The sequence below is a fragment of the Bos indicus genome, chromosome 15, assembly GCF_029378745.1.
Source record: "Bos indicus isolate NIAB-ARS_2022 breed Sahiwal x Tharparkar chromosome 15, NIAB-ARS_B.indTharparkar_mat_pri_1.0, whole genome shotgun sequence".
In the NCBI taxonomy this organism is placed as follows: domain Eukaryota; kingdom Metazoa; phylum Chordata; class Mammalia; order Artiodactyla; family Bovidae; genus Bos; species Bos indicus.
Genome location: NC_091774.1, coordinates 76,458,498 through 76,475,773, shown reverse-complemented (window position 1 = coordinate 76,475,773; position 17,276 = coordinate 76,458,498). Strand labels below are relative to the sequence as shown.

The window sequence follows — 17,276 nt, the reverse complement described above, 5'->3', positions numbered from 1 at the left end:
TTTTGACTATAGTTTTTCTCCCAGAACAAGCAAAATGTTTAACAGAAGCCTCCATTTCTTGTCTGTCTGTCTTTTCCAATTTTTCTAAACTTCCCCTGAAAAACGATAGGTAATGGGAATTTTTGGCATCGTATTGTGGAACACTTTGATGAATGGATTTCAAGGTCTTTCAACTTTATGATTTGTGGGTTGGACTGTACTAAAACATAAATGCTGAGCTGTCACCTCTAAAGCTCATTTTGGCCTGGGTGACTACAGAGTTAGAGTCTCCTGTAAACTCTTAAGAATACCGGCCCCACCTGGAGAGCCCCAACTGTATGGACCAGGTCGGGAGCTTGCACCATTGGTAATTCCTGCTTTTCCTGAGCACTCTTGTAATGAGTTGGAGGGGCACAGCTGATTGTCCTAAAATGTTTATTATGTATATTCAGAATGTGCATGTTAACATTCAGCTTTTACCTTTTTGTCCTTTCTTTACCTTTCCTCACAATGTCATAGGGTGATATCCATGAGGATTTTTGCAGTGTTTGCAGAAAAAGTGGCCAGTTGCTGATGTGCGACACATGTTCCCGTGTATATCATCTGGACTGCTTAGACCCTCCTCTGAAAACGATTCCCAAGGGCATGTGGATCTGTCCCAGATGTCAGGACCAGGTAATGTGGGGTGGGTCAGAGAGGACGAGGGACAGAGGAGGAGAAAGACCCCCCTCCCCTCTCATCTGGGGCAACAGCTCAGTTTCTTCCTGCTCCGGTAGCTCTCCAGCCACGTCTGCCATACCCACAGGACAGCCCTCACCTGCATAGCTCCATCCTCTCAGAGGTCCTCAGTTCATGGGGCAGTGACTCATGTAAGGTGGAGAGACCCTAACTGCTTCTCTCTGTTTGAAATGGCGTATCTTTTTATTACCGTTACCCTTAAAACTCCACAGTACTGTCTGCCTCATTCTCTAAAAATGGTCCAAACTCAGCATATGGTTGAAACTCTGGAAATAAAATCCTTAAAGGAGAATGTGAAATTGATCATTTAGTTCAAATAAGAGCAGTTTTACTTTTAACCTGTGTTCTCATCAGGATCAGAGCACTAACTATAAAGTACTGTCTTAATATTTACTGCACTTGAAAGAAGAGAAACAGTGCTCCTTCCCTCCCGTTTCTGTTTAGTTTCTGATTTTTTTTCTCAATGATTCATGTATGTCTTTATGTTTTTATGACAAGCTGTCCTGAGATCTTTTTGAAACTAGGCAAGCATATAAATAGTAAATAAATAAGCCCAGTACTCAGCAAGCTTTAGGAGCCCTGCTCAATTTTTTGGAATCCTGATTTGAGAGACTTCTGGTCTCCCCCTTTAAACCTTCAGTCTCCGTCCTCACTGTCTCCGTGATGCCGTAGAGACAGTCCTCGTACTGATGCTGCTTTGTGACCTCTGATAATTTTCTTCTTGGGGTCTAGATTATACTTCAGTGTTTGGGGTTGATATTTAATTTCCTTGATCAGGCTGTCTTTGAGGGACATATAAGCTAAAACTGAGAGAGGCAGCCCATGCCAGGTCAAGGATGCGCCTGCCTGTGGTGCTGCCGTCGCGCAGTGTGCGGCTTGTGTGCTGCTGGCTCTGGCCACAGGGCGTAGCTGAGGGTCATGCAGCAGGTCTGACAAGTTGGGAACGCCCAGCCCAGTCCCCACCTCTGCCGGGGCTCAGGTGGCTTGGCTCTTCCTGCCATTGACCTGTATTCTCTCATGCTGGTAAACTGGAACTTCGTAGCCCAGAAACTATAGCCATGGGTTTTGCCATACTGCCACCATAAATCCCTCTTCCTGGATTGTGTCTGCCAATAGCGACGGCCACTGGTGCTTGTTGTTACGTAGGGGATGTGTGCTTACACTTCTTTCTCAAGGATAAAATTCTGAAAATCTTTTCAGATGCTGAAGAAGGAAGAAGCAATTCCATGGCCTGGAACTTTAGCAATTGTTCATTCCTATATCGCCTACAAAGCAGGTAAAAAATTATCCATACTGCCTTTTGAGTGAGCCTGCCTTTGTTTAAAAGTACTGACAGTATTTGTTTTGTTTTCAAAAGGAATTTTAAAGTTACACATGAAAAGCTTTTATTGAATGAAATAAAAAGTTGGGTGTAGTACTTTTTTGGGGAGGAAAACTGAGAAGTGAGATCTTATTTATGTAATGCTAGGCCCAAGCCACTGACAGTTTTCTTAGTGTCCTTTTACATGTAGAACAGAAAGTCCAGGTGACCAGGTTCTGTGTACTGATGCCACATGGGACTAAGTTTCTTTTTTTTTTTTTCTTCCCAGCAAAAGAAGAAGAGAAACAGAAATTACTTAAATGGAGTTCAGATTTAAAACAAGAACGAGAACAACTAGAGCAGAAGGTGAAACAGCTCAGCAGTTCTATAAGCGTAAGTCAGCCTCATGCCCTCAGTGACAGGTACAGAGACGCAGCACTTTACATGCACGTCAGAGGACGTGAGGCTCTCAAGGGTTGATGCATTCCTTCAGCGCGCTGACACTGCTACCTTAGGCGGTTGCAGTTTGCCTCCAGTTAGCGGTTGGTCCTCAGGTACAGTTGGTACATGGTGCCTTAGCCAAGCTCTAGAGCATCCTCTTGGCTTTGATCTGAGAGATTTTCAGTCTCCAGATTTTCTGTTACTTGAAGAGGTCAAGTAGCAGCTACAGGAGCATAGCCAGCACCCCAGTGAGCTCCTGAGCATGTTGGGAGGAGTGTGGAGCCGCCTGAACAGACCAGGTCCCCATGTGTAACTCTTCCCAGTTGCTCTAGCTAGCTAGTGGGCCCGTCTGCAGGGCCTTCCCTCCTGTCCCCTCTCCCATGCTCTGCTGGTCGCCTCTCTAGGGTCCCCCGCGCAGCTCGAGAAGGAGCGCTTTCTGGAGATGAGTACTGGAAGTAAACACCGCCCAGCCTGGCTGACTAGGTGGGAAGGAGAGCTGTGTTTGCCGCAGGGATTCAGAGGCTGCTCCTGACTAGAGCAGTCTTTCTTTTCCACTGAGTAGGTCCCTTTTCCACTGAGCAGGTCCCCTTGTTGCAGTGATGTGGCCCCAGCCCTCATGGACGCCAGGTGGCAGTCTTGCTGTCCTTCTTCATTGTACTGCCCATTGTGGCTGGCAGGTTTCACATCACCTTCCCTGCCTAGAACAGAAGCCAGCAGGTGTGGGAGGCCTCATCAGTTCAGTTCAGTTCAGTCGCTCAGTCGTGTCCGACTCTTTGCGACCCCATGAACCGCAGCACGCCAGGCCTCCCTGTCCATCACCAACTCCCGGAGTTCACCCAAACCCATGTCCATCGAGTCAGTGATGCCATCCAGCCATCTCATCCTCTGTCGTCCCCTTCTCCTCCTGCCCTCATACAACACAGCAAAAAGCTACCTGTCCATGACCGAGCAGAAGGCCTTCTCTTGGCTGCAGTCTTTGACTCTCCTAAATATCAGTGAACATCCCGCCTTAGGGCCCTGCCTCTGAACTCCTACTGTCCCAGTGGTCTTCAGTAGGCCCTTAAACTGAATCCAGATACCACTGGCTTGTGTCTATCCTGGAAAGCTCAGCCCAGGCCGGAGCATATCAGCATATTAGCAAGGTAGAAGCGTACCCAGACCTGCTGAAAGCAGCTTCAGCTCAGCTGTGAGAGCCTTTTTCTTTAATGCCTTTCATTTTACAGTATTATAGCGGTGATTCATGTTTGGCTGTAAGTCCTAGTTTTGAGTAGTGGGCTTTGAAGCCACTCACTCGCTGCCTCTCTCTTGCCTCTCGGGCCTCCTCCTTCCCTTGGGTAGCAGCGCCCGCTCGAGGTGGAGCAGAGCAAGGTGTAGGGCTGCACCCTAGCCCACGGGGATTCTTGTGTCTGGAGAGGGCTGCCGGGCCTGTCAGGACAGCTGGAGGCTCAGTGCCACTGCCCTTCTCATTGGCTGCAGAAATGCATGGAAATGAAGAACACCATCCTGGCCCGGCAGAAGGAGATGCACAGCTCCCTGGAGAAGGTAAAACAGCTGATCCGCCTCATCCATGGCATCGACCTCTCCAAACCTGTAGACTCTGAGGCCACTGTGGGGGCCCTCTCCAACGGCCCGGACTGCACGCCCCCTGCCAACGCCAGCACCTCCACGCCGGCCCCCTCCCCGCCCTCCTCCTCCTCCCAGAGCTGCACAGCGAACTGTAACCCGGGGGAAGAGACTAAATAACAGAGCCCCGCTAGGATAAGCCACAAGATCCCGGCGGCAAGGAGAGCAAAACACTGAAGACTCTAGCAAAGCCAAGCCGGATTTCTTCTGGAAAGTACAGAATTCTTTTGGTTCTTTGGTTCCAGAGAGAGAGAAGATGCTTGTGCCAGGTGGCACCAGAGTTTGCCAATTGATCCTTCTTATTCTGTGTGTACATGCAAAGATTGGACCATGTTACATGAAATAGTGCCAGCTGGAGGTTCTTTGCCAGCACCATGCCAAGTGAAATAATATATTTACTCTCTCTATTATACACCAGTGTGTGCCTGCAGCAGCCTCCACAGCCACGATGGGTGTGTTTTTGTTTGGTCGGGGGGGAAGCAGGGCCGGGCGGAGGGAGAGCAGGTTTCAGACCCTTGTCTGCCGAGCCGTCTGTCTGGGTGGAGAGACAAGTCCAAAGAGTGCGTGGGCTTTCTGTTTCTAAACTCTCACTACTATAAAACCAAAAAGAGGAAGGGGAGATTTCACCAACCCCAGTGCCCAGAGGAGGGGTGGGGGCGGGGAGGGGGTAGCCGGGGTGGGAACAGTGCACCGAGTAAGCAGTATTTCATAGTGTCTGGAGAGGGCACCGTGCCCGGAGAGACGGACACCAAGAACCAGCCACCCGGTTCTTCTCCGGAGCACCCCACTCCCCGACCGTGGGCGCCCCCACATTCCCCAGCTTCCTTCCCTGCTTTGGCAAATTGGTGCCATCCCCATGGGTGAGCCGGTTACCTTCCCTCTCCAAGAACAAGCAGAACCAGGCCTCAGGTGGCCCTTGCCCGGGGCAGGGAAGAAGGGTGTGTGTGTGTGTCGAGGAAGGAAAAACGGTGGATCAGTGATTTTACTTGAAAACAAGCTCCATCCCTTTTCTATATTTATAAGAAGAGAAGATCCTGAGCGAAGCAGCACGCGACCCAGGTGTGTGTGAATCGAATGGAGATGTTTCTTTACTCTCTTTTTTTTTTTTTTTTAATTTTTGTTTTTATTCCATTTTTCTTTAAAAAAAAAAAGTTTTATTTTGTTGTTTATTTTACATTTTTGGTAACAAAAACTAAAATAAGGAATAGAAAAGCTGTTTTTCAGGCTGACAGTCCAATTAAGGGTAGTCGAGACCTTGCATGGTAGAATAGGAGCCGTAGTGTCAGTGAGGTCCAGTGAGTCTGTGTCAGTCCTTGTGTCATCGTTCGGGGCACTGTTTTTTTATGCAAGGGCAAAAATCTTTGTATCTGGGGAAAAACAACAACAACAACAATTTTTTTTTTTAATTAAAAAGGAAAATAAAAGATATTGAGGTCTTCCTAGTGTTACTTAAATTAAGATCAAGGTAAGAAACATTGTAAAAAAAAAAAAATTACAAAAGTGCTATTTGTTTCCTAAAAACAGTGATTTCTATTAAAAAGGTGTCAGAACTGGAGAAAATGCTGTGTAGTTATAATTTTTTAGCACAGAACCTGCTGATCATGATGACATTTTGCTGTGTTCGTGTCTCAAGACTGGTGGGCTAGTCTCCGTGATTTCTGTCCTCCAGAAGGCTGCAGCCCTGACAGGCAGGGGCAGCGCTCTCCCACCATCCTCCCCTCCTCGGGAAAGACTGTCATCCCTGCTTGGTGCAGGGAGTGGGGCTCCTGTTTCTGGAGCCCACATGGAGCGCGGATGGTGTCAGGGTCCTGCTCCTTGTCTCCTCGGGTTTTGCTGGAGCAAAAGGCTGGTGCCTAAATAAGATCCCTTCCTTTGGTGCTGCTCTTGGTCTTTCAGCCACCAGCATTTCGAGTGCCTGGGGGACAGCTTTGAAGGAAGTGGCCAGTGAAGCTCATTGGTGCCCACACACCCTGGCTTTGAAGGGTGCAGGGAGCAGGCTGGCTGCATCGGCCCTTGGTGCTCAGAGAGGACACGGGAGTGAGATGTCTTGAGGGGACAGGGTCTCTCTGAGACGAGGGAGTCCCTGGGCGGCCTTCGTGTCATCACACCTTTGAAGAGAGGTCTGCATCTCCAGCCACTTTCTCTGCCTGCTGGCTCCAGGCACTGGAGATGGTAGTCTTACCCCACTTTGCTCACCCACAAGCTTCCTGGGTGACCTTTGGCTAGAATGCTGTGCTTGCCTTGGCTTGGCCTGTCGCCTTCTTGAGAAAACCAGGGTTCTGAAAGGCTTGGACCATTTCTATCATTTTTGCCTTGTGGGAAATAAGTTTTTGTCACGTGTGCCCTCCTGCTGGAGACCTTTGCCCATGGCACACATCTGGCCTCAGGAGAGAAGCAGAGACTCTGTGCCCGGGCACTCCCAGAGCATTTCCCCCAAGCCCACCCTGTGTCCAGTAAGGGCCAGAGTCTAGGAGGGGGCAGAAGGGACCAGTCATCTCTCCCTCACCTAGTGAAGCCCGGAGAGACAGATGGACCCTGAAGGCGACTGCCACAGAGCAGTCCTTTTCACATAAAACGTGTCTCTTCGCTACCAACAGTTTCCGTCTCTCTTCCTGGGATGTTTGTTAGAAGAGGGGATGACGAGGGGGCTGCATCGGCCTCTTGAGAGTCAGGGCCTGGCTGCCAGGTTGCCTGAGGGGGAAAGAAAGGCGCTCCCTTTGCTCGTGCAAAAACCAAGGTGCTATGTCTAGTCAGGGAGCTTTGGGAGATGCCTGGACTAGTTGGAGGAATGGTTGGCGGAGCTTCAGAGCCCAGAGGTGGGCTGTGTGCCCTGTCTTGGAGCCCTCCCATCAGACTTGTCTGGGCCCAGAAACAGGAGGTGGCCGCTTAATACCTGTCTTCTTGAAAGAAGAGGCCTTTGCTCAGGAAGGAGCCACTGGGGATTCTCAGGGGTGGGTGGCTGGGCTAGGAACTAACTGACCAGGATTTTGCAGGCTGCTGTGAGGATTCACACTCTGACCTTGCCAAGGGTTGGGGTACGGATTCCTCTCACGTTCAGATGTAAGCTGTTGTGCTAGTCACCTAGGATGACGGCGTGGAAAACTGCAGCCCTGCCCCCAAACCTGCATTCTGGATTCAAATTCTCAAACACCCCTCACTGCAGAGAAAAGGCCCTAGTCACCAGTGTCCTCCTCCTCCACTGTCCTGCCAAGAGAAGAGACTCCCTGTCCCTCCAGACTCGAGGGTCCCTGTGACCACCTGAGACACACCTTCATGACCGCCCCACCTCCCTCTTCCTCTCCGCTGCTTTTCCTCCACTGACAGACGCTTCTGAGGGCAGCCAGCTTGCAGCCGCTTCAGAGGCCGGGGAGCGCTGGTCGGGGGCTGGGACTGGTCCAGCTGCCCGCTTGGGCTGGATCAAGGGGCCTCTTGTCAGTCCCGTGGCCAAGGTGACGTGCCCTGGAGGCAGTGAAGTCATGTTGCTGTCATCTTCCCTGCTCACGTTCTTGCCAGTGTGGCCTGCAGCTCCCTTTTTCTTTCAGAGCCTGCTGGGTCTTGTCTCACCTCTGCTGAGCTCATCCTTCCTTACTGGGCCCTTTTGGGGCAAGCCTGCTGGTCATGCCTGACAGGGAGGCCCCCCTCGAGACAGCCCCTCAGGGGCCTTACCCTGTGTGGGGCCTGTACCCTGGCCATGGTGGCCTCCGGCTCGCACCCAGCGCCCAGTGTCCCTGTGGCTTCTTGGCTCAGGCTCAAAAGGGCGTGTGAGTGGGGCGCGGCTCCTTGCCCCGCACCTCTCCCGTGAGGGCGCTGCGTTTCCGGCTCATTGCAGTCTCTGCGTGTGCAGTCGCCTCTCCAGCCATCTCTGCCACCTACTCCTGGGGCCAGCAGAGCCCTCTTGGGCTCTCAGCCCGAACCACGACCCACACAGCACACTCATGACGGTTTCCTCCCTACATTCCCTTTTAGGGTTTAGTCTTTCTCATTTATCCAAAGGGCTTAATTTAGGAGACTTCTACCCCAGGAGAAGAAGGCTTTTTGGTAGGAGGAAGAATGGGGGCCCAGGTACATCTTCTAGTCTCTGGGCTCTCCAGATTGGGTGGCTTTTGTTGGATGGAGGTGACCTTGCTCTATGTAGAAAGGAAGACCGTGGACCTCACCCCACCCCTCAGCTGGGCACCCTTGGCAGGAAACAGGAGACCCACTCTCTCCAACTTACAGCCGTCCCCAGTGTCACCTCCTTTCTGGGAGGCGAAGGGCGACCCTCCCACCAGAGCACAGGGGAAGAAGCCGAGAGTTTCCCTGTTTGGAGAGCCCAAGTGGAGCTCCTGAAAATAGCCCCTGTAAAGGAAGAACAGGGCTCACAACGTCTCTTCACTCTCCGCTCGCAAAGGCTCTCGTTCCCTGAGGACTCCAGCAGCCCCACCGCAGCCTCTGGCCCCTGCCCCTCTCTCTGGCGTTGTTGGGTCCTCAGCCCAGGGTACGCTGCAGTCAGGCAGGACCGCCGGAGGTCAGTGAGCTCTGAGCAGAAAAGTGCCAGCCAGCTCCCAACCTGTCTCTTGTCCAAGCCTTTTGTGATTTCAGTCTTGGTAGAACTTGTATTTGGAGTTTTGTGCTTCAAAGTTTTTGTTTTTGTTTGTTTGAGTTTTGTTTTGAGGGGGTGGGGAGGGATACAGAGCAGCTGATCAATTTGTATTTATTTATTTTAACATTTTACTAAATAAAGCCAAATAAAGTCTCTCAGGCTCATGGTGTTGGGTTTGCGGCAGGGGAGGGTGGATGGGACACAGGCACTCCAGCCCCAGCCTCTGGGGGCGGGGGGGGCCCCCACTGCTGGGCTCCCGCCAGATCCAGCACCTCCCCAGCCTTTCTGACTGGCTCATGCCCCAAGCCAAGAGGAACGTGAAAAGGAGCTGTTAAAACTTAACGAAAAGGGTGTTACGGGTGAGAGGATGTAGGAACCAGCCCCAAACCCGCTGGGGCCGAGGAACGCTACACCCACCTGAATAGCAGCAGCAGACGGAGGCCCCAGGCCTCACCCAACAGATGCCCCCCAACAGCCCCTCCCCAGAGACCTTAAATAATTTAAATAGCAGGAGGGTGGGGTGGCGGCAGGGAGTGTGTGTGAGGTCAGGCGGGGCCTCGGGGCTGCTGCAGGGCAGTGAGGTATTTGAGGGCAGCAGCCCCGTAGTGGCGGGACAAATCCTGGTGGAACTCGTCCTTGAGGGCCCGGACACAGTCACGATAGGTGGGGTTGGAGCGGAAGCGGGTGATGTCAAGGCTTGGGGCGTGCGGCAGGTGGATGGTGAAGGCCTCGGGCAGCACCAGGAGCTCGTATTCCTGGGGGGCGCGGGAGAGGGCGGGGGGATAGTCACTGTGTAGGCTGGGGGAGGGTGACAGCTCTGGGGCGGGGGGAGCAGATTCATCCAAAGTCAGAGACTTGAGTTCTACAGAGGGCCCTTCACGGTACGGTGTGCCACCGTATAGTGAGCCCCTTGGGCCTGCTGTTTGGTCGCTAAGTCACGTCTGACTCTTTGTGAACCCACAGATGAGCCTGCCGGGCTCTTCTGTCCATAGGATTTCCCAGGCAAGAACACTGGAGTGGGTTGCCCTTTCCTGCTCTCGGGGAATCTTCCCGACTCAGGGATCCGACCTGTGTCTCCTGCATTGGCAGGTGGGTTTCTTTACCCCTGAGCCACCCGGGGCAGCCCTCGCTGGGCCTAGAGGTATTCTCAGATCAAGGCTGGAGACAGCAGGGCACCCTTACCTGTGCATCCAGCTCTATGATGTGGGCCACCTTGTTCCAGCCAAAGCCCACAAAGCGGGGATCGTAGCGGGGACAGTCACGCGGCACCACCACATAGGGCTCGTAGTCCGCTGCCCACTGTACACGGTACGGGGCCTGAGCCTCGCGCCAGCGGGCGTAGTCTGTGGGTGCATGGCCCTGGGGCCACTCATGGTACCTATAGAGGGGCAGGGTAGGACAGGGAGCCAGTCTGAGACTGACGGGGGTCGGTGTGGGGAACCGCAGTGCTGGGAGGGGTAGGCCGTGGCCTCTCTCACCTGAAAGTATAGAGAGAGCCAGCGTCCAGCAAGGTCAGCAGTTCGGCTTTGGAACTGGGGAAGCTGAAGCGGTAGTGCAGGGTCTCGAACGCAGGCACCACCAGGGCTGCCTTCCGCCTGCCGTCCAGCTCCAGCTGCTCGATGGAGGCCCTGAGGAGGGAGCACCCCGTGAACCGGAGAGAACTGGGGTGGGGCTCTGCCTCCAGCGCTGGGCCCAGGGTTTCTCTTTTTGTTGGACGTAGGGCCCAGCTTCTGGGGCCAGCGCACCCTGAAGCGCGGACACTGGGGTCCAGGAAGGAGCAGGGATGCCCCCGCCAGGGCCCACGGGTGCCCCCGACCCTGTCCACACCCACCTGTGTGCTGTGGCTCTCCCCCAGCCCGGCCCACCTGAGGTAGTCGTAGAGGGAGTAGGCGGGCAGGAAGTCGATGTCGCTGAGGAAAACGTAGGGCGTGAGGGCCTGGGCCAGGGCCACGTTGCGGAGCTGGTTGATGGGGTAGAGGGAGCCCTCCCGGTACACCACGTGGTAGGCCACGTCCTGCCGGGCAGAGAGCACCGCCGAGGTCTCCACGAAACGCAGGAACTGCTGGGCCTCTGTGTCTGTCAGGTACAAGGCCAGGCTCATGGGGCCCGGCCAGTGCCTGCACAGGGCTTCCAGCATCTGCAGCCTGGGGGGAGGGGGGTGGTCAGCCCAGGGGAGGACTGGGCTACCTCCCGTACTCGCAGCCACGGACAGCCCCCTCCAGTGGCTTGCTGAGCCCCTTCCAAGCACTTTTCGAACTGTGCTTATTTCATCTCTACAGCTACCCCACAAGGTGGGTACCTTCTCATTTGACAGATGAGAAAACTGAGGGCCAGAGATATTAAGCCTTGCCTATGGTTCCACAGCTACAGAGGGCAGTTTCCCGACATCTGGGTGGTCCCCACCGCCCGAGCTCCTTCTACCGTCTCTCCGGTGTCTCCAGCATCCGGAAGTAAGAGCTCTCCCTTCCACCAAGTGGAACCCTCCTCTCGAAACTCCCAGACCGCGCACCGTGTGCCCTGGGGCTGCCCTCGGCTCCCTCACCGCTCCATGGAGAGTTGGGCCACCAGGGTGACGTCGTGGGGCTGGGGGGGTGGCGGCTTGTGGGGCAGAAAGGTGATGTGCACGCGGTGCACAGTGAGCTGCTGCTGCCGGAACTCAAAGCAGGCGTCCTGCTCCTCCAGTTGTGCCAGGGCCTGCTGCAGCTGGAGGGTCATCGGGGAGAGGAGGGCGGGCTGGGTGGGGCAGGCGGACAAGCCCTAGACAAGCCCAGGTCCCACCGGAGCAGGGGGTGGGTGGGGCAGAGCCTCCCCGACGGAAGGGAAGGGAAGGGAAGGTGGTTCCCTCTCACCTGCTCGGCCCCAGGAGGGGGCGGGCAGGGGCACCCAAAGAGCTCTCTCCGCAGCAGGTTGCCGTCGTACTCCAGGAAAGTCAGGTAGAGGTTGCGGAAGGATTCCACATGCTTGTTCTTCACACGAAGCTTCTTTGGTGAGTTCCAGTGGATCACCTGGGATCAGGGAGGGCATGGAAAGGGGCCTGGGGGGTGAGGGGGGACGGGAGCCCATCGCCACTGCTCAGCGCCCCTCGCCGGGCTCACCTTGAGGTCAGGCGCCTCCGAGTAGCAGCGCTCAGCCAGTGTGTGGTCTGACAGCTGCACGTTCCACATGCAGGGCAGGGGCTGCACCAGCCATGGGTGCTCCTTGATGACGGCGTTGAAGATGTCCTGGGCAGAGACCGATGCCGTCACACCTCGGCCCAGAGCCCGCCCCCACCGCCCTCCACTGCCCCCAGACCTGGTCGGCCAACGAGGTGGCAGGCAGGGTGAGCAGCTCCCGCGTGGCCGTCAGCTTCCACATGTGCTCCCAGCCAGCCTGCCGAAGCCGGTCCAGCCGTAGGAGTATCACGCCTGCTCGGGGGGAGAGGCTGTCATGCCCACCTGGGATGACCAGCTCCTGGGGCCAAGGCTCCTGAAGGTGTCTTCCGAATGCTTGTTTTTGTGCCGTGTTAATATTTTCTGACCGCTCAGACGTGAGTGTGGACTCGCTGGGTCCACAATTAACCCTCTTCGGGGTGAAGGGGAGGCAAAGCACAGTTTACAAAGCACCACCACAACCATCTTCTCAGATTCAATGGTCCCAGGGCTGGGAAAATCACCCCCATTTAATGGATGAGAAAACTGAGGCTCAGTGGAATCAAGTGACTTGGCCAAAGTCATCCAGCATCATCAGCCCAGGTTAGAACTGTGATTTCTGGCTCTTCTCCCAGTGTTCTTTCTACAGAACGGTTCTTGGGGGCCTCCCAAGCATTCTATGCTCTAACCAGCCCCAGGGGCCCAAGGACCAGTGGCTGCCCTCCTGCCCCCGCCTCAACACTGTCCCCACCTGTGTTAAATCCCCGGCCCAAGGCAGGCCAGGGCCTGTGGTTCCTCCAGAGGTTGCCGAGGTACCAATCGCTTTGGTTTTCCACGAGACCAATCGCTTGCTTGTCTGGGAGGGAGGGCATGACAGAGCTGTCTGAGGCTGCCACTGGACCTCAGCTCAGGGCTAGGCCACAGGGAGGCCTGGATGGGCCAGGGAAGGGGGCTGACTGGGGTGGGGTCCCAGACCTCTCACCAGAAAAGTGAGCAAAGAGTGCCCAAAGTTCTGCAATGTTGGAGGCAAAGGTGACATCTGTGTCCAGGACAATGACACGGGCCAGGTCGGGGGGCAGGGCACTGGGCAGCACTAGCTTCATTAGCCCATAGAGGCCAGAGTAGTGCTTGTTAGGGATCCAGGAGACCTGGGGCTGTGGGTGGAAGCACAGGGCATGAGCCCGCAAGAGAAGGGCTTACCAGTGTCGGAACATACTCGGGGTGACGTACCCAGGTGGGTGAAGGATTGGCGCTTCAGTAGATGTGATGGGACTGGGGGTCCCATGCAGCTCTAACCTGCCCTCCCACTGATACCCAAAACCCTGGGAGGAACGAGGGGGCAGAAAGGCTGGGGCTCCTGCCTTGAGCTCGTCAGCATTGTAGAAGCTGATCTGGACAGCAGGCACCATCCATGTGTGAAAGAGCGTCTCCAGGATGTTCCTGGCCACAGCATCGGTTACCAGGTGAAGGTGCAGTGGGTTTTTCCTTGAGGAAGGACATGGGAGGAAAGCTGATGGGCCCCAGAAGGAACTACAAGGGACAAGAGCCCCCCCCTGAGGGGCTCAGAAGTGGAATCACTGATTGCTATCACGAGCTTCTCCCTGCCCAGCTCAGGGTATTCTTACAGCCTCCTTCCAGGGAGGAAAGGGACACTCCTGGCTGTACCTGTAGAACAGCAGGGATTTCACCAGGGTGATGACATCTCTGCTGGAGTTATGTCCCGCACAGACGATGGCCACCTGCAAGAGCTGGGGAGGGGACAGCAGGTTGGCGGGCTCCAGACGGGAAGGACCTGGGGTTAGGTTGACCCGGCCTAGGGCAGTAGAGCCCCATCTGGCATCGGAGCTAGGCCGGAGTGTGGTGAGGGGGCTCCACGGAGCCAGGGTACACCCCCTCATTTCCCAAACAGGGAGGCCACGGCCAGGAGAAGGGCAGGTGTGAACCCGGGGCGCCCCCGGCTGGCCGGTCAGTGTCAGAGCCGACAGCAGGTGTTGGGATTCCCACAGGTGTCCAGGTCCCTGGGCTTGGGGGCGCGGGGGGGGGGGGGACCCTGGTATTCCCGCCGCCAGGGGCCGTGCGCACCTACCTACCTCGCACTTGGGCGGCGGCGGCGGCGGCGGCGGCGGGATGCAGTCCGAGCGGTTGTGGCCCCTGGGGTCTGCCGGTGGGTCTCCATCGAAGGTAGCGGCCCCCTGAGACCGCGGCCGCCCGTCTGGAGGTACACGTGGCGTTGGTGAGCCGGGTACGGATCTCGGGTCACCCCCGCCACCCCCACCCCGCCTCGCCTCCCGCTCGCCGCCGAGCTCACAGTCTGGGTCCCCGCCGAACAGGAAGAAGCCGATCAGCAGCAGCAGCAGCAACGCTGCGGCCCCCAGGGTCCGGGGACGCCCTCGGAGCAGCATGGCTGCGGGCAGGGGTCCTCACGGCGGGGCACGACCCCGAGCTGTGGGCTCCATCGCGGGCCCTGTGGACCAGGGAGTGAGAGGCGAGGTCAGCCCTGGGCGGCGGGGCCCGACGGCCACCCGGTCTTCTCTCCCGCCGTTGAGTCGCCACCTCACCTACTCCAGGGGCGTGGGGTCCCCAACCTTACTCTCTCAGAAGCTGGCTGGGGTGCAGGGAAAGGGGAGGTGGAGGGCAGGCCAGCCCCGTCCAAGCAGGAGCCAGCCCCGCCCCCAACCTGGGTTCAGGTTTCACCTCCGCTTGGCTGAGTCCTAAGGGGCGGGGAGACCCCCCCAGGGGGAGGAGGAAGGGAGGGCTGCCCCGCCCCGCTACCAGGAGCCCCAACACTGGGGAAGGAAATGCGGGAACCCTCAGGGTGGCCAGAGGGCTCGGGGGCAGCCACCCGTGAAGGACCAGTCCAAAACTACCTGCTTTGAGCCCATCCCCCTCTTCCCTGCCCCGTGAACCTTCCCCTGCGGGAGGGGCAGGGTCCCCAGGCCCAGGATCTAAGGAATAGCCAGAATAAGGGAAAGGGAACCGGGCTGGAAGGGCCTAGCGGGGTGGGGGTTGGAGGGGGGGGGGGGGGTCCGGACACCTGCTCTGGGGGCGGAGGCGGGGCCGGCGGCCAAGACCCGCCCAGGAGCCGCGGAGCACCTGGAGTCCCAGCTTTCCGCCCGGTCTGCTCCACCCCCACTCAGTGCAGGTGGCCTGGCGGCAGAAACCGCCTTATGAAGGTCCCCTCCTGCCCAGGAGCTGGCCAGGGGCCTCCTCGGCAGAGCCGGGAATCCCCAGCCCTTGCCTAGACAGTCGTGGTTGTGCCAGGCCCCCATCCCCCAGCCTGGATCTCTCTCTGTCTTCTGCCCTGGAGGGATTGGGGGGCGCTCCGGGCCGCCAACAACCCATCACCGTTGATGGAGCCGGAGTGCCTGTCCTCTGCTCTAGGCCCTGTGCTGAGGTTCCCCTGCCTTGCAGCAATCAACCCTCAGTCAGTCCTGTGACACCAGCTGGGTTCTTCCTGCAGAGCTGAAGTGACCAGTTAGAAACCCTCCTGAGGCTCTACCCTGCAGAGTGCCGTTCCTCCTTAAGGGCTTCCTGTCCCAGCACCTGCCCTTGAGGTTCCTGCTCCTGGATTCTATCAGATTCTCACAAGGTAGGCCTCTCCTTCCACATTCCTTGATTTGTTGTTTTCCTAGTTCTTCTTGCAAGGAAACCTCACTGACTTGTTTATAGCTTGTGTCTCCCCTACAAGGTAGCTGCTCATCGGACTGGGCCTCTAGCACCCAACCAGGGCCTGTGAGTATGTGCTGAACACGGATGGGCTGCAGTGTGACCTGGACAGAGAGGGGTCCAGGCAGTGTCCTTCAGCCCAACTTCCAGCTGTAACAAGTGAGGGTCTGAGAGGCCCCAGCCCGGGAAGAAGCTGTGGCAGAGCAGCCCAGCCTGAGACCACTCCCCTCCTCTGTGAGGCCAGGATGCCTTTCTCTGGGAAATGGGGGTCTGCAAGGAAGGGCTGGCTTTGGGACTTTGGAGGCCAGGGGCAGTGGTTACTATGGAGACTGATGCGGCTCCTCATACATCTGGGAATTGAGCAATGAAGGGAGGTAGGGTCCGCTGATGTGTCTGGAGCTTCGAAACTTCAGTCCCCTGAGCCTCATTTCTAGCCTAGACCTGGGATGAGTGTGAGTGAATCCCTCCCCAGGCCCCTCAGCAGAGACTGCGGAGGAGTGGATAGGGTACGCTGTGAGGGCTTGATCAGGGAGTCTGTGCAGGGAGCTGGGTAGTCAGGTAGTCACTCACGGTACTGGCCCTACTCCTCACTCAAACTATCACTCAGGGGGATATTGAGGTGCTGAGATCCTTGCTGGGCCTGCAAGAAATTCTTCTGGGGTGTGGAAGGGGGAAAGGGAGATAGGTATGGGCATGTGAAAGAGTGCTGGTCTTCTAGGCCAGAGACCTCGTTTGACCTAGCTCTACCCAGGACTTTTTTATGTGACCTTAGACTACCCAGGCCTCTTCTCTGGGCCTCGGTGTCCACCTCGGTATACCTGTTGGACTGGTCTAGCTGTCTTCCCCTGTGGTTCGGGCCAGAGTGAAGGAGACAGGATCAGGTCCAACTTGCCCAAAGGCCCTTCAAAGCCCAGCCCAGGTGACCAAATTCAGGCAGGGGCCCAGGAGGGCGGGGCTGCCCTGGGTGCCTCCTGTACACACGACCCTCTTTGTCTTTGGGACCTAATGAGGCACAAGATCTGGAGAGGAAATTCAGGCCGCTGTGCTGCTGCCAACCTGGCTGAGCTCCTGATCCCTTCCCTGGCCTGAGGGAGGGAAGAAAAACAGCCTGCAGCCCCAGTGTCCCTTATAGTCTGTCCAAGGGTGGGGGTGGGGGGCGCGCTCCTCTGTCTCCCATGCCCTTCTCCCTCCCCAGAAGCACTGGAACCACCAGCCCTGGGAATGCCAAAGAAACCCTGCACAGTCCCCTTCCTCACTCTTCCACTCTGCCTTCCACACTTCCCCTTCCTCACTCTGTGTCTCTAGCCTCAGATACAGGGGCGAGAATACTGCTGATGAGGTTTGGCGAACAAGTTCATTAAGACGGCAGGGGATGTAGGGAGGAAGGAAGGAAGAGCCCCAGCCAAATGCCCTGAGCCCTGGTCTTAATCCCAGTTGCTAACTTGATTCATGACCAAGCGGCCTCAACAGCTGCTGCTCTGGCTGAGCTGTGAGCAGTAGGAGAGAGGACCCTATCACAGGAGACCCTTACTGTGGTCTCTTTGACCAGTGCCATGGTGTGTGACCTAAGACAAGTCCATTCCCCTTCTTGGGCCTCTTATTCCCCATCTGTGAAATGGAATTCATACCAATCTGGCCAAGTTACTAGGAGGAGTTAAGTATAAGTGAGCCTGGCACCCAGAAGGTGGTGAAAAATAATGTAGATGATGCCCATGGCCACCTCTCTGTTCCCCAGGAGGTTTGCCACTCTTGAGGCCCTGGACACATCTCCCTGAGTCTTCATTCCCTGGCACGGGCAGGGCGGGAAGTTAGATCCTCC

General features: G+C 56.4%; 2 protein-coding genes across 31 annotated transcripts in view; one reads left to right on the top strand and one right to left on the bottom strand.

Annotated features, from left to right (window-relative positions):
* The window catches only part of PHF21A (PHD finger protein 21A), a 192,580-nt gene extending 183,763 nt beyond the window's left edge, over positions 1-8,817 (top strand). For all 27 annotated transcript variants that reach the window (XM_070804155.1, XM_070804147.1, XM_070804152.1 and 24 more), the window contains 4 exons: positions 499-654; positions 1,918-1,993; positions 2,307-2,410; positions 3,935-8,817. In XM_070804155.1, coding sequence (XP_070660256.1) covers positions 499-654; positions 1,918-1,993; positions 2,307-2,410; positions 3,935-4,201 — 603 coding nt within the window. In that variant the 3' untranslated portion in view covers positions 4,202-8,817. The remainder of the gene's footprint in view (positions 1-498; positions 655-1,917; positions 1,994-2,306; positions 2,411-3,934) is intronic.
* On the bottom strand, positions 8,764-14,777 carry LARGE2 (LARGE xylosyl- and glucuronyltransferase 2). 4 transcript variants are annotated; one of them, XM_019974949.2, is made up of 15 exons: positions 14,350-14,775; positions 14,100-14,255; positions 13,882-14,003; positions 13,457-13,539; positions 13,153-13,276; positions 12,774-12,945; positions 12,543-12,647; positions 11,955-12,067; positions 11,759-11,884; positions 11,513-11,668; positions 11,206-11,366; positions 10,529-10,807; positions 10,142-10,291; positions 9,846-10,041; positions 8,764-9,418 (listed from the first exon to the last, which is right to left on the bottom strand). In XM_019974949.2, exons 2-15 carry the CDS (start codon positions 14,191-14,193, stop codon positions 9,209-9,211), a joined length of 2,091 nt encoding a protein of 696 aa, XP_019830508.2. In that variant the 5' UTR covers positions 14,194-14,255; positions 14,350-14,775; the 3' UTR covers positions 8,764-9,208. The 4 variants fall into 4 exon arrangements, with proteins under 4 accessions (XP_019830508.2, XP_019830507.2, XP_070660228.1 ...); XM_019974948.2 differs by having other exon boundaries at positions 13,882-14,255; positions 14,350-14,777; XM_070804127.1 differs by having other exon boundaries at positions 13,882-14,255; positions 14,382-14,777.
* Between the last annotated feature and the right edge of the window lie 2,499 nt (positions 14,778-17,276).

Bases quoted from the DNA above. Each gene is read 5' to 3' on its own strand.
- LARGE2 (XM_019974948.2), bottom strand. From the start codon at position 14,193: ATGCTGCTCCGAGGGCGTCCCCGGACCCTGGGGGCCGCAGCGTTGCTG. The intron at 10,042-10,141 runs GTGAGAGAGGCC...GCCCCTCTATAG, and splicing joins GGCTCTCTCTATACTTTCAG to GTACCATGAGTGGCCCCAGG. The intron at 9,419-9,845 runs GTAAGGGTGCCC...CGCGCCCCCCAG, and splicing joins TCATAGAGCTGGATGCACAG to GAATACGAGCTCCTGGTGCT.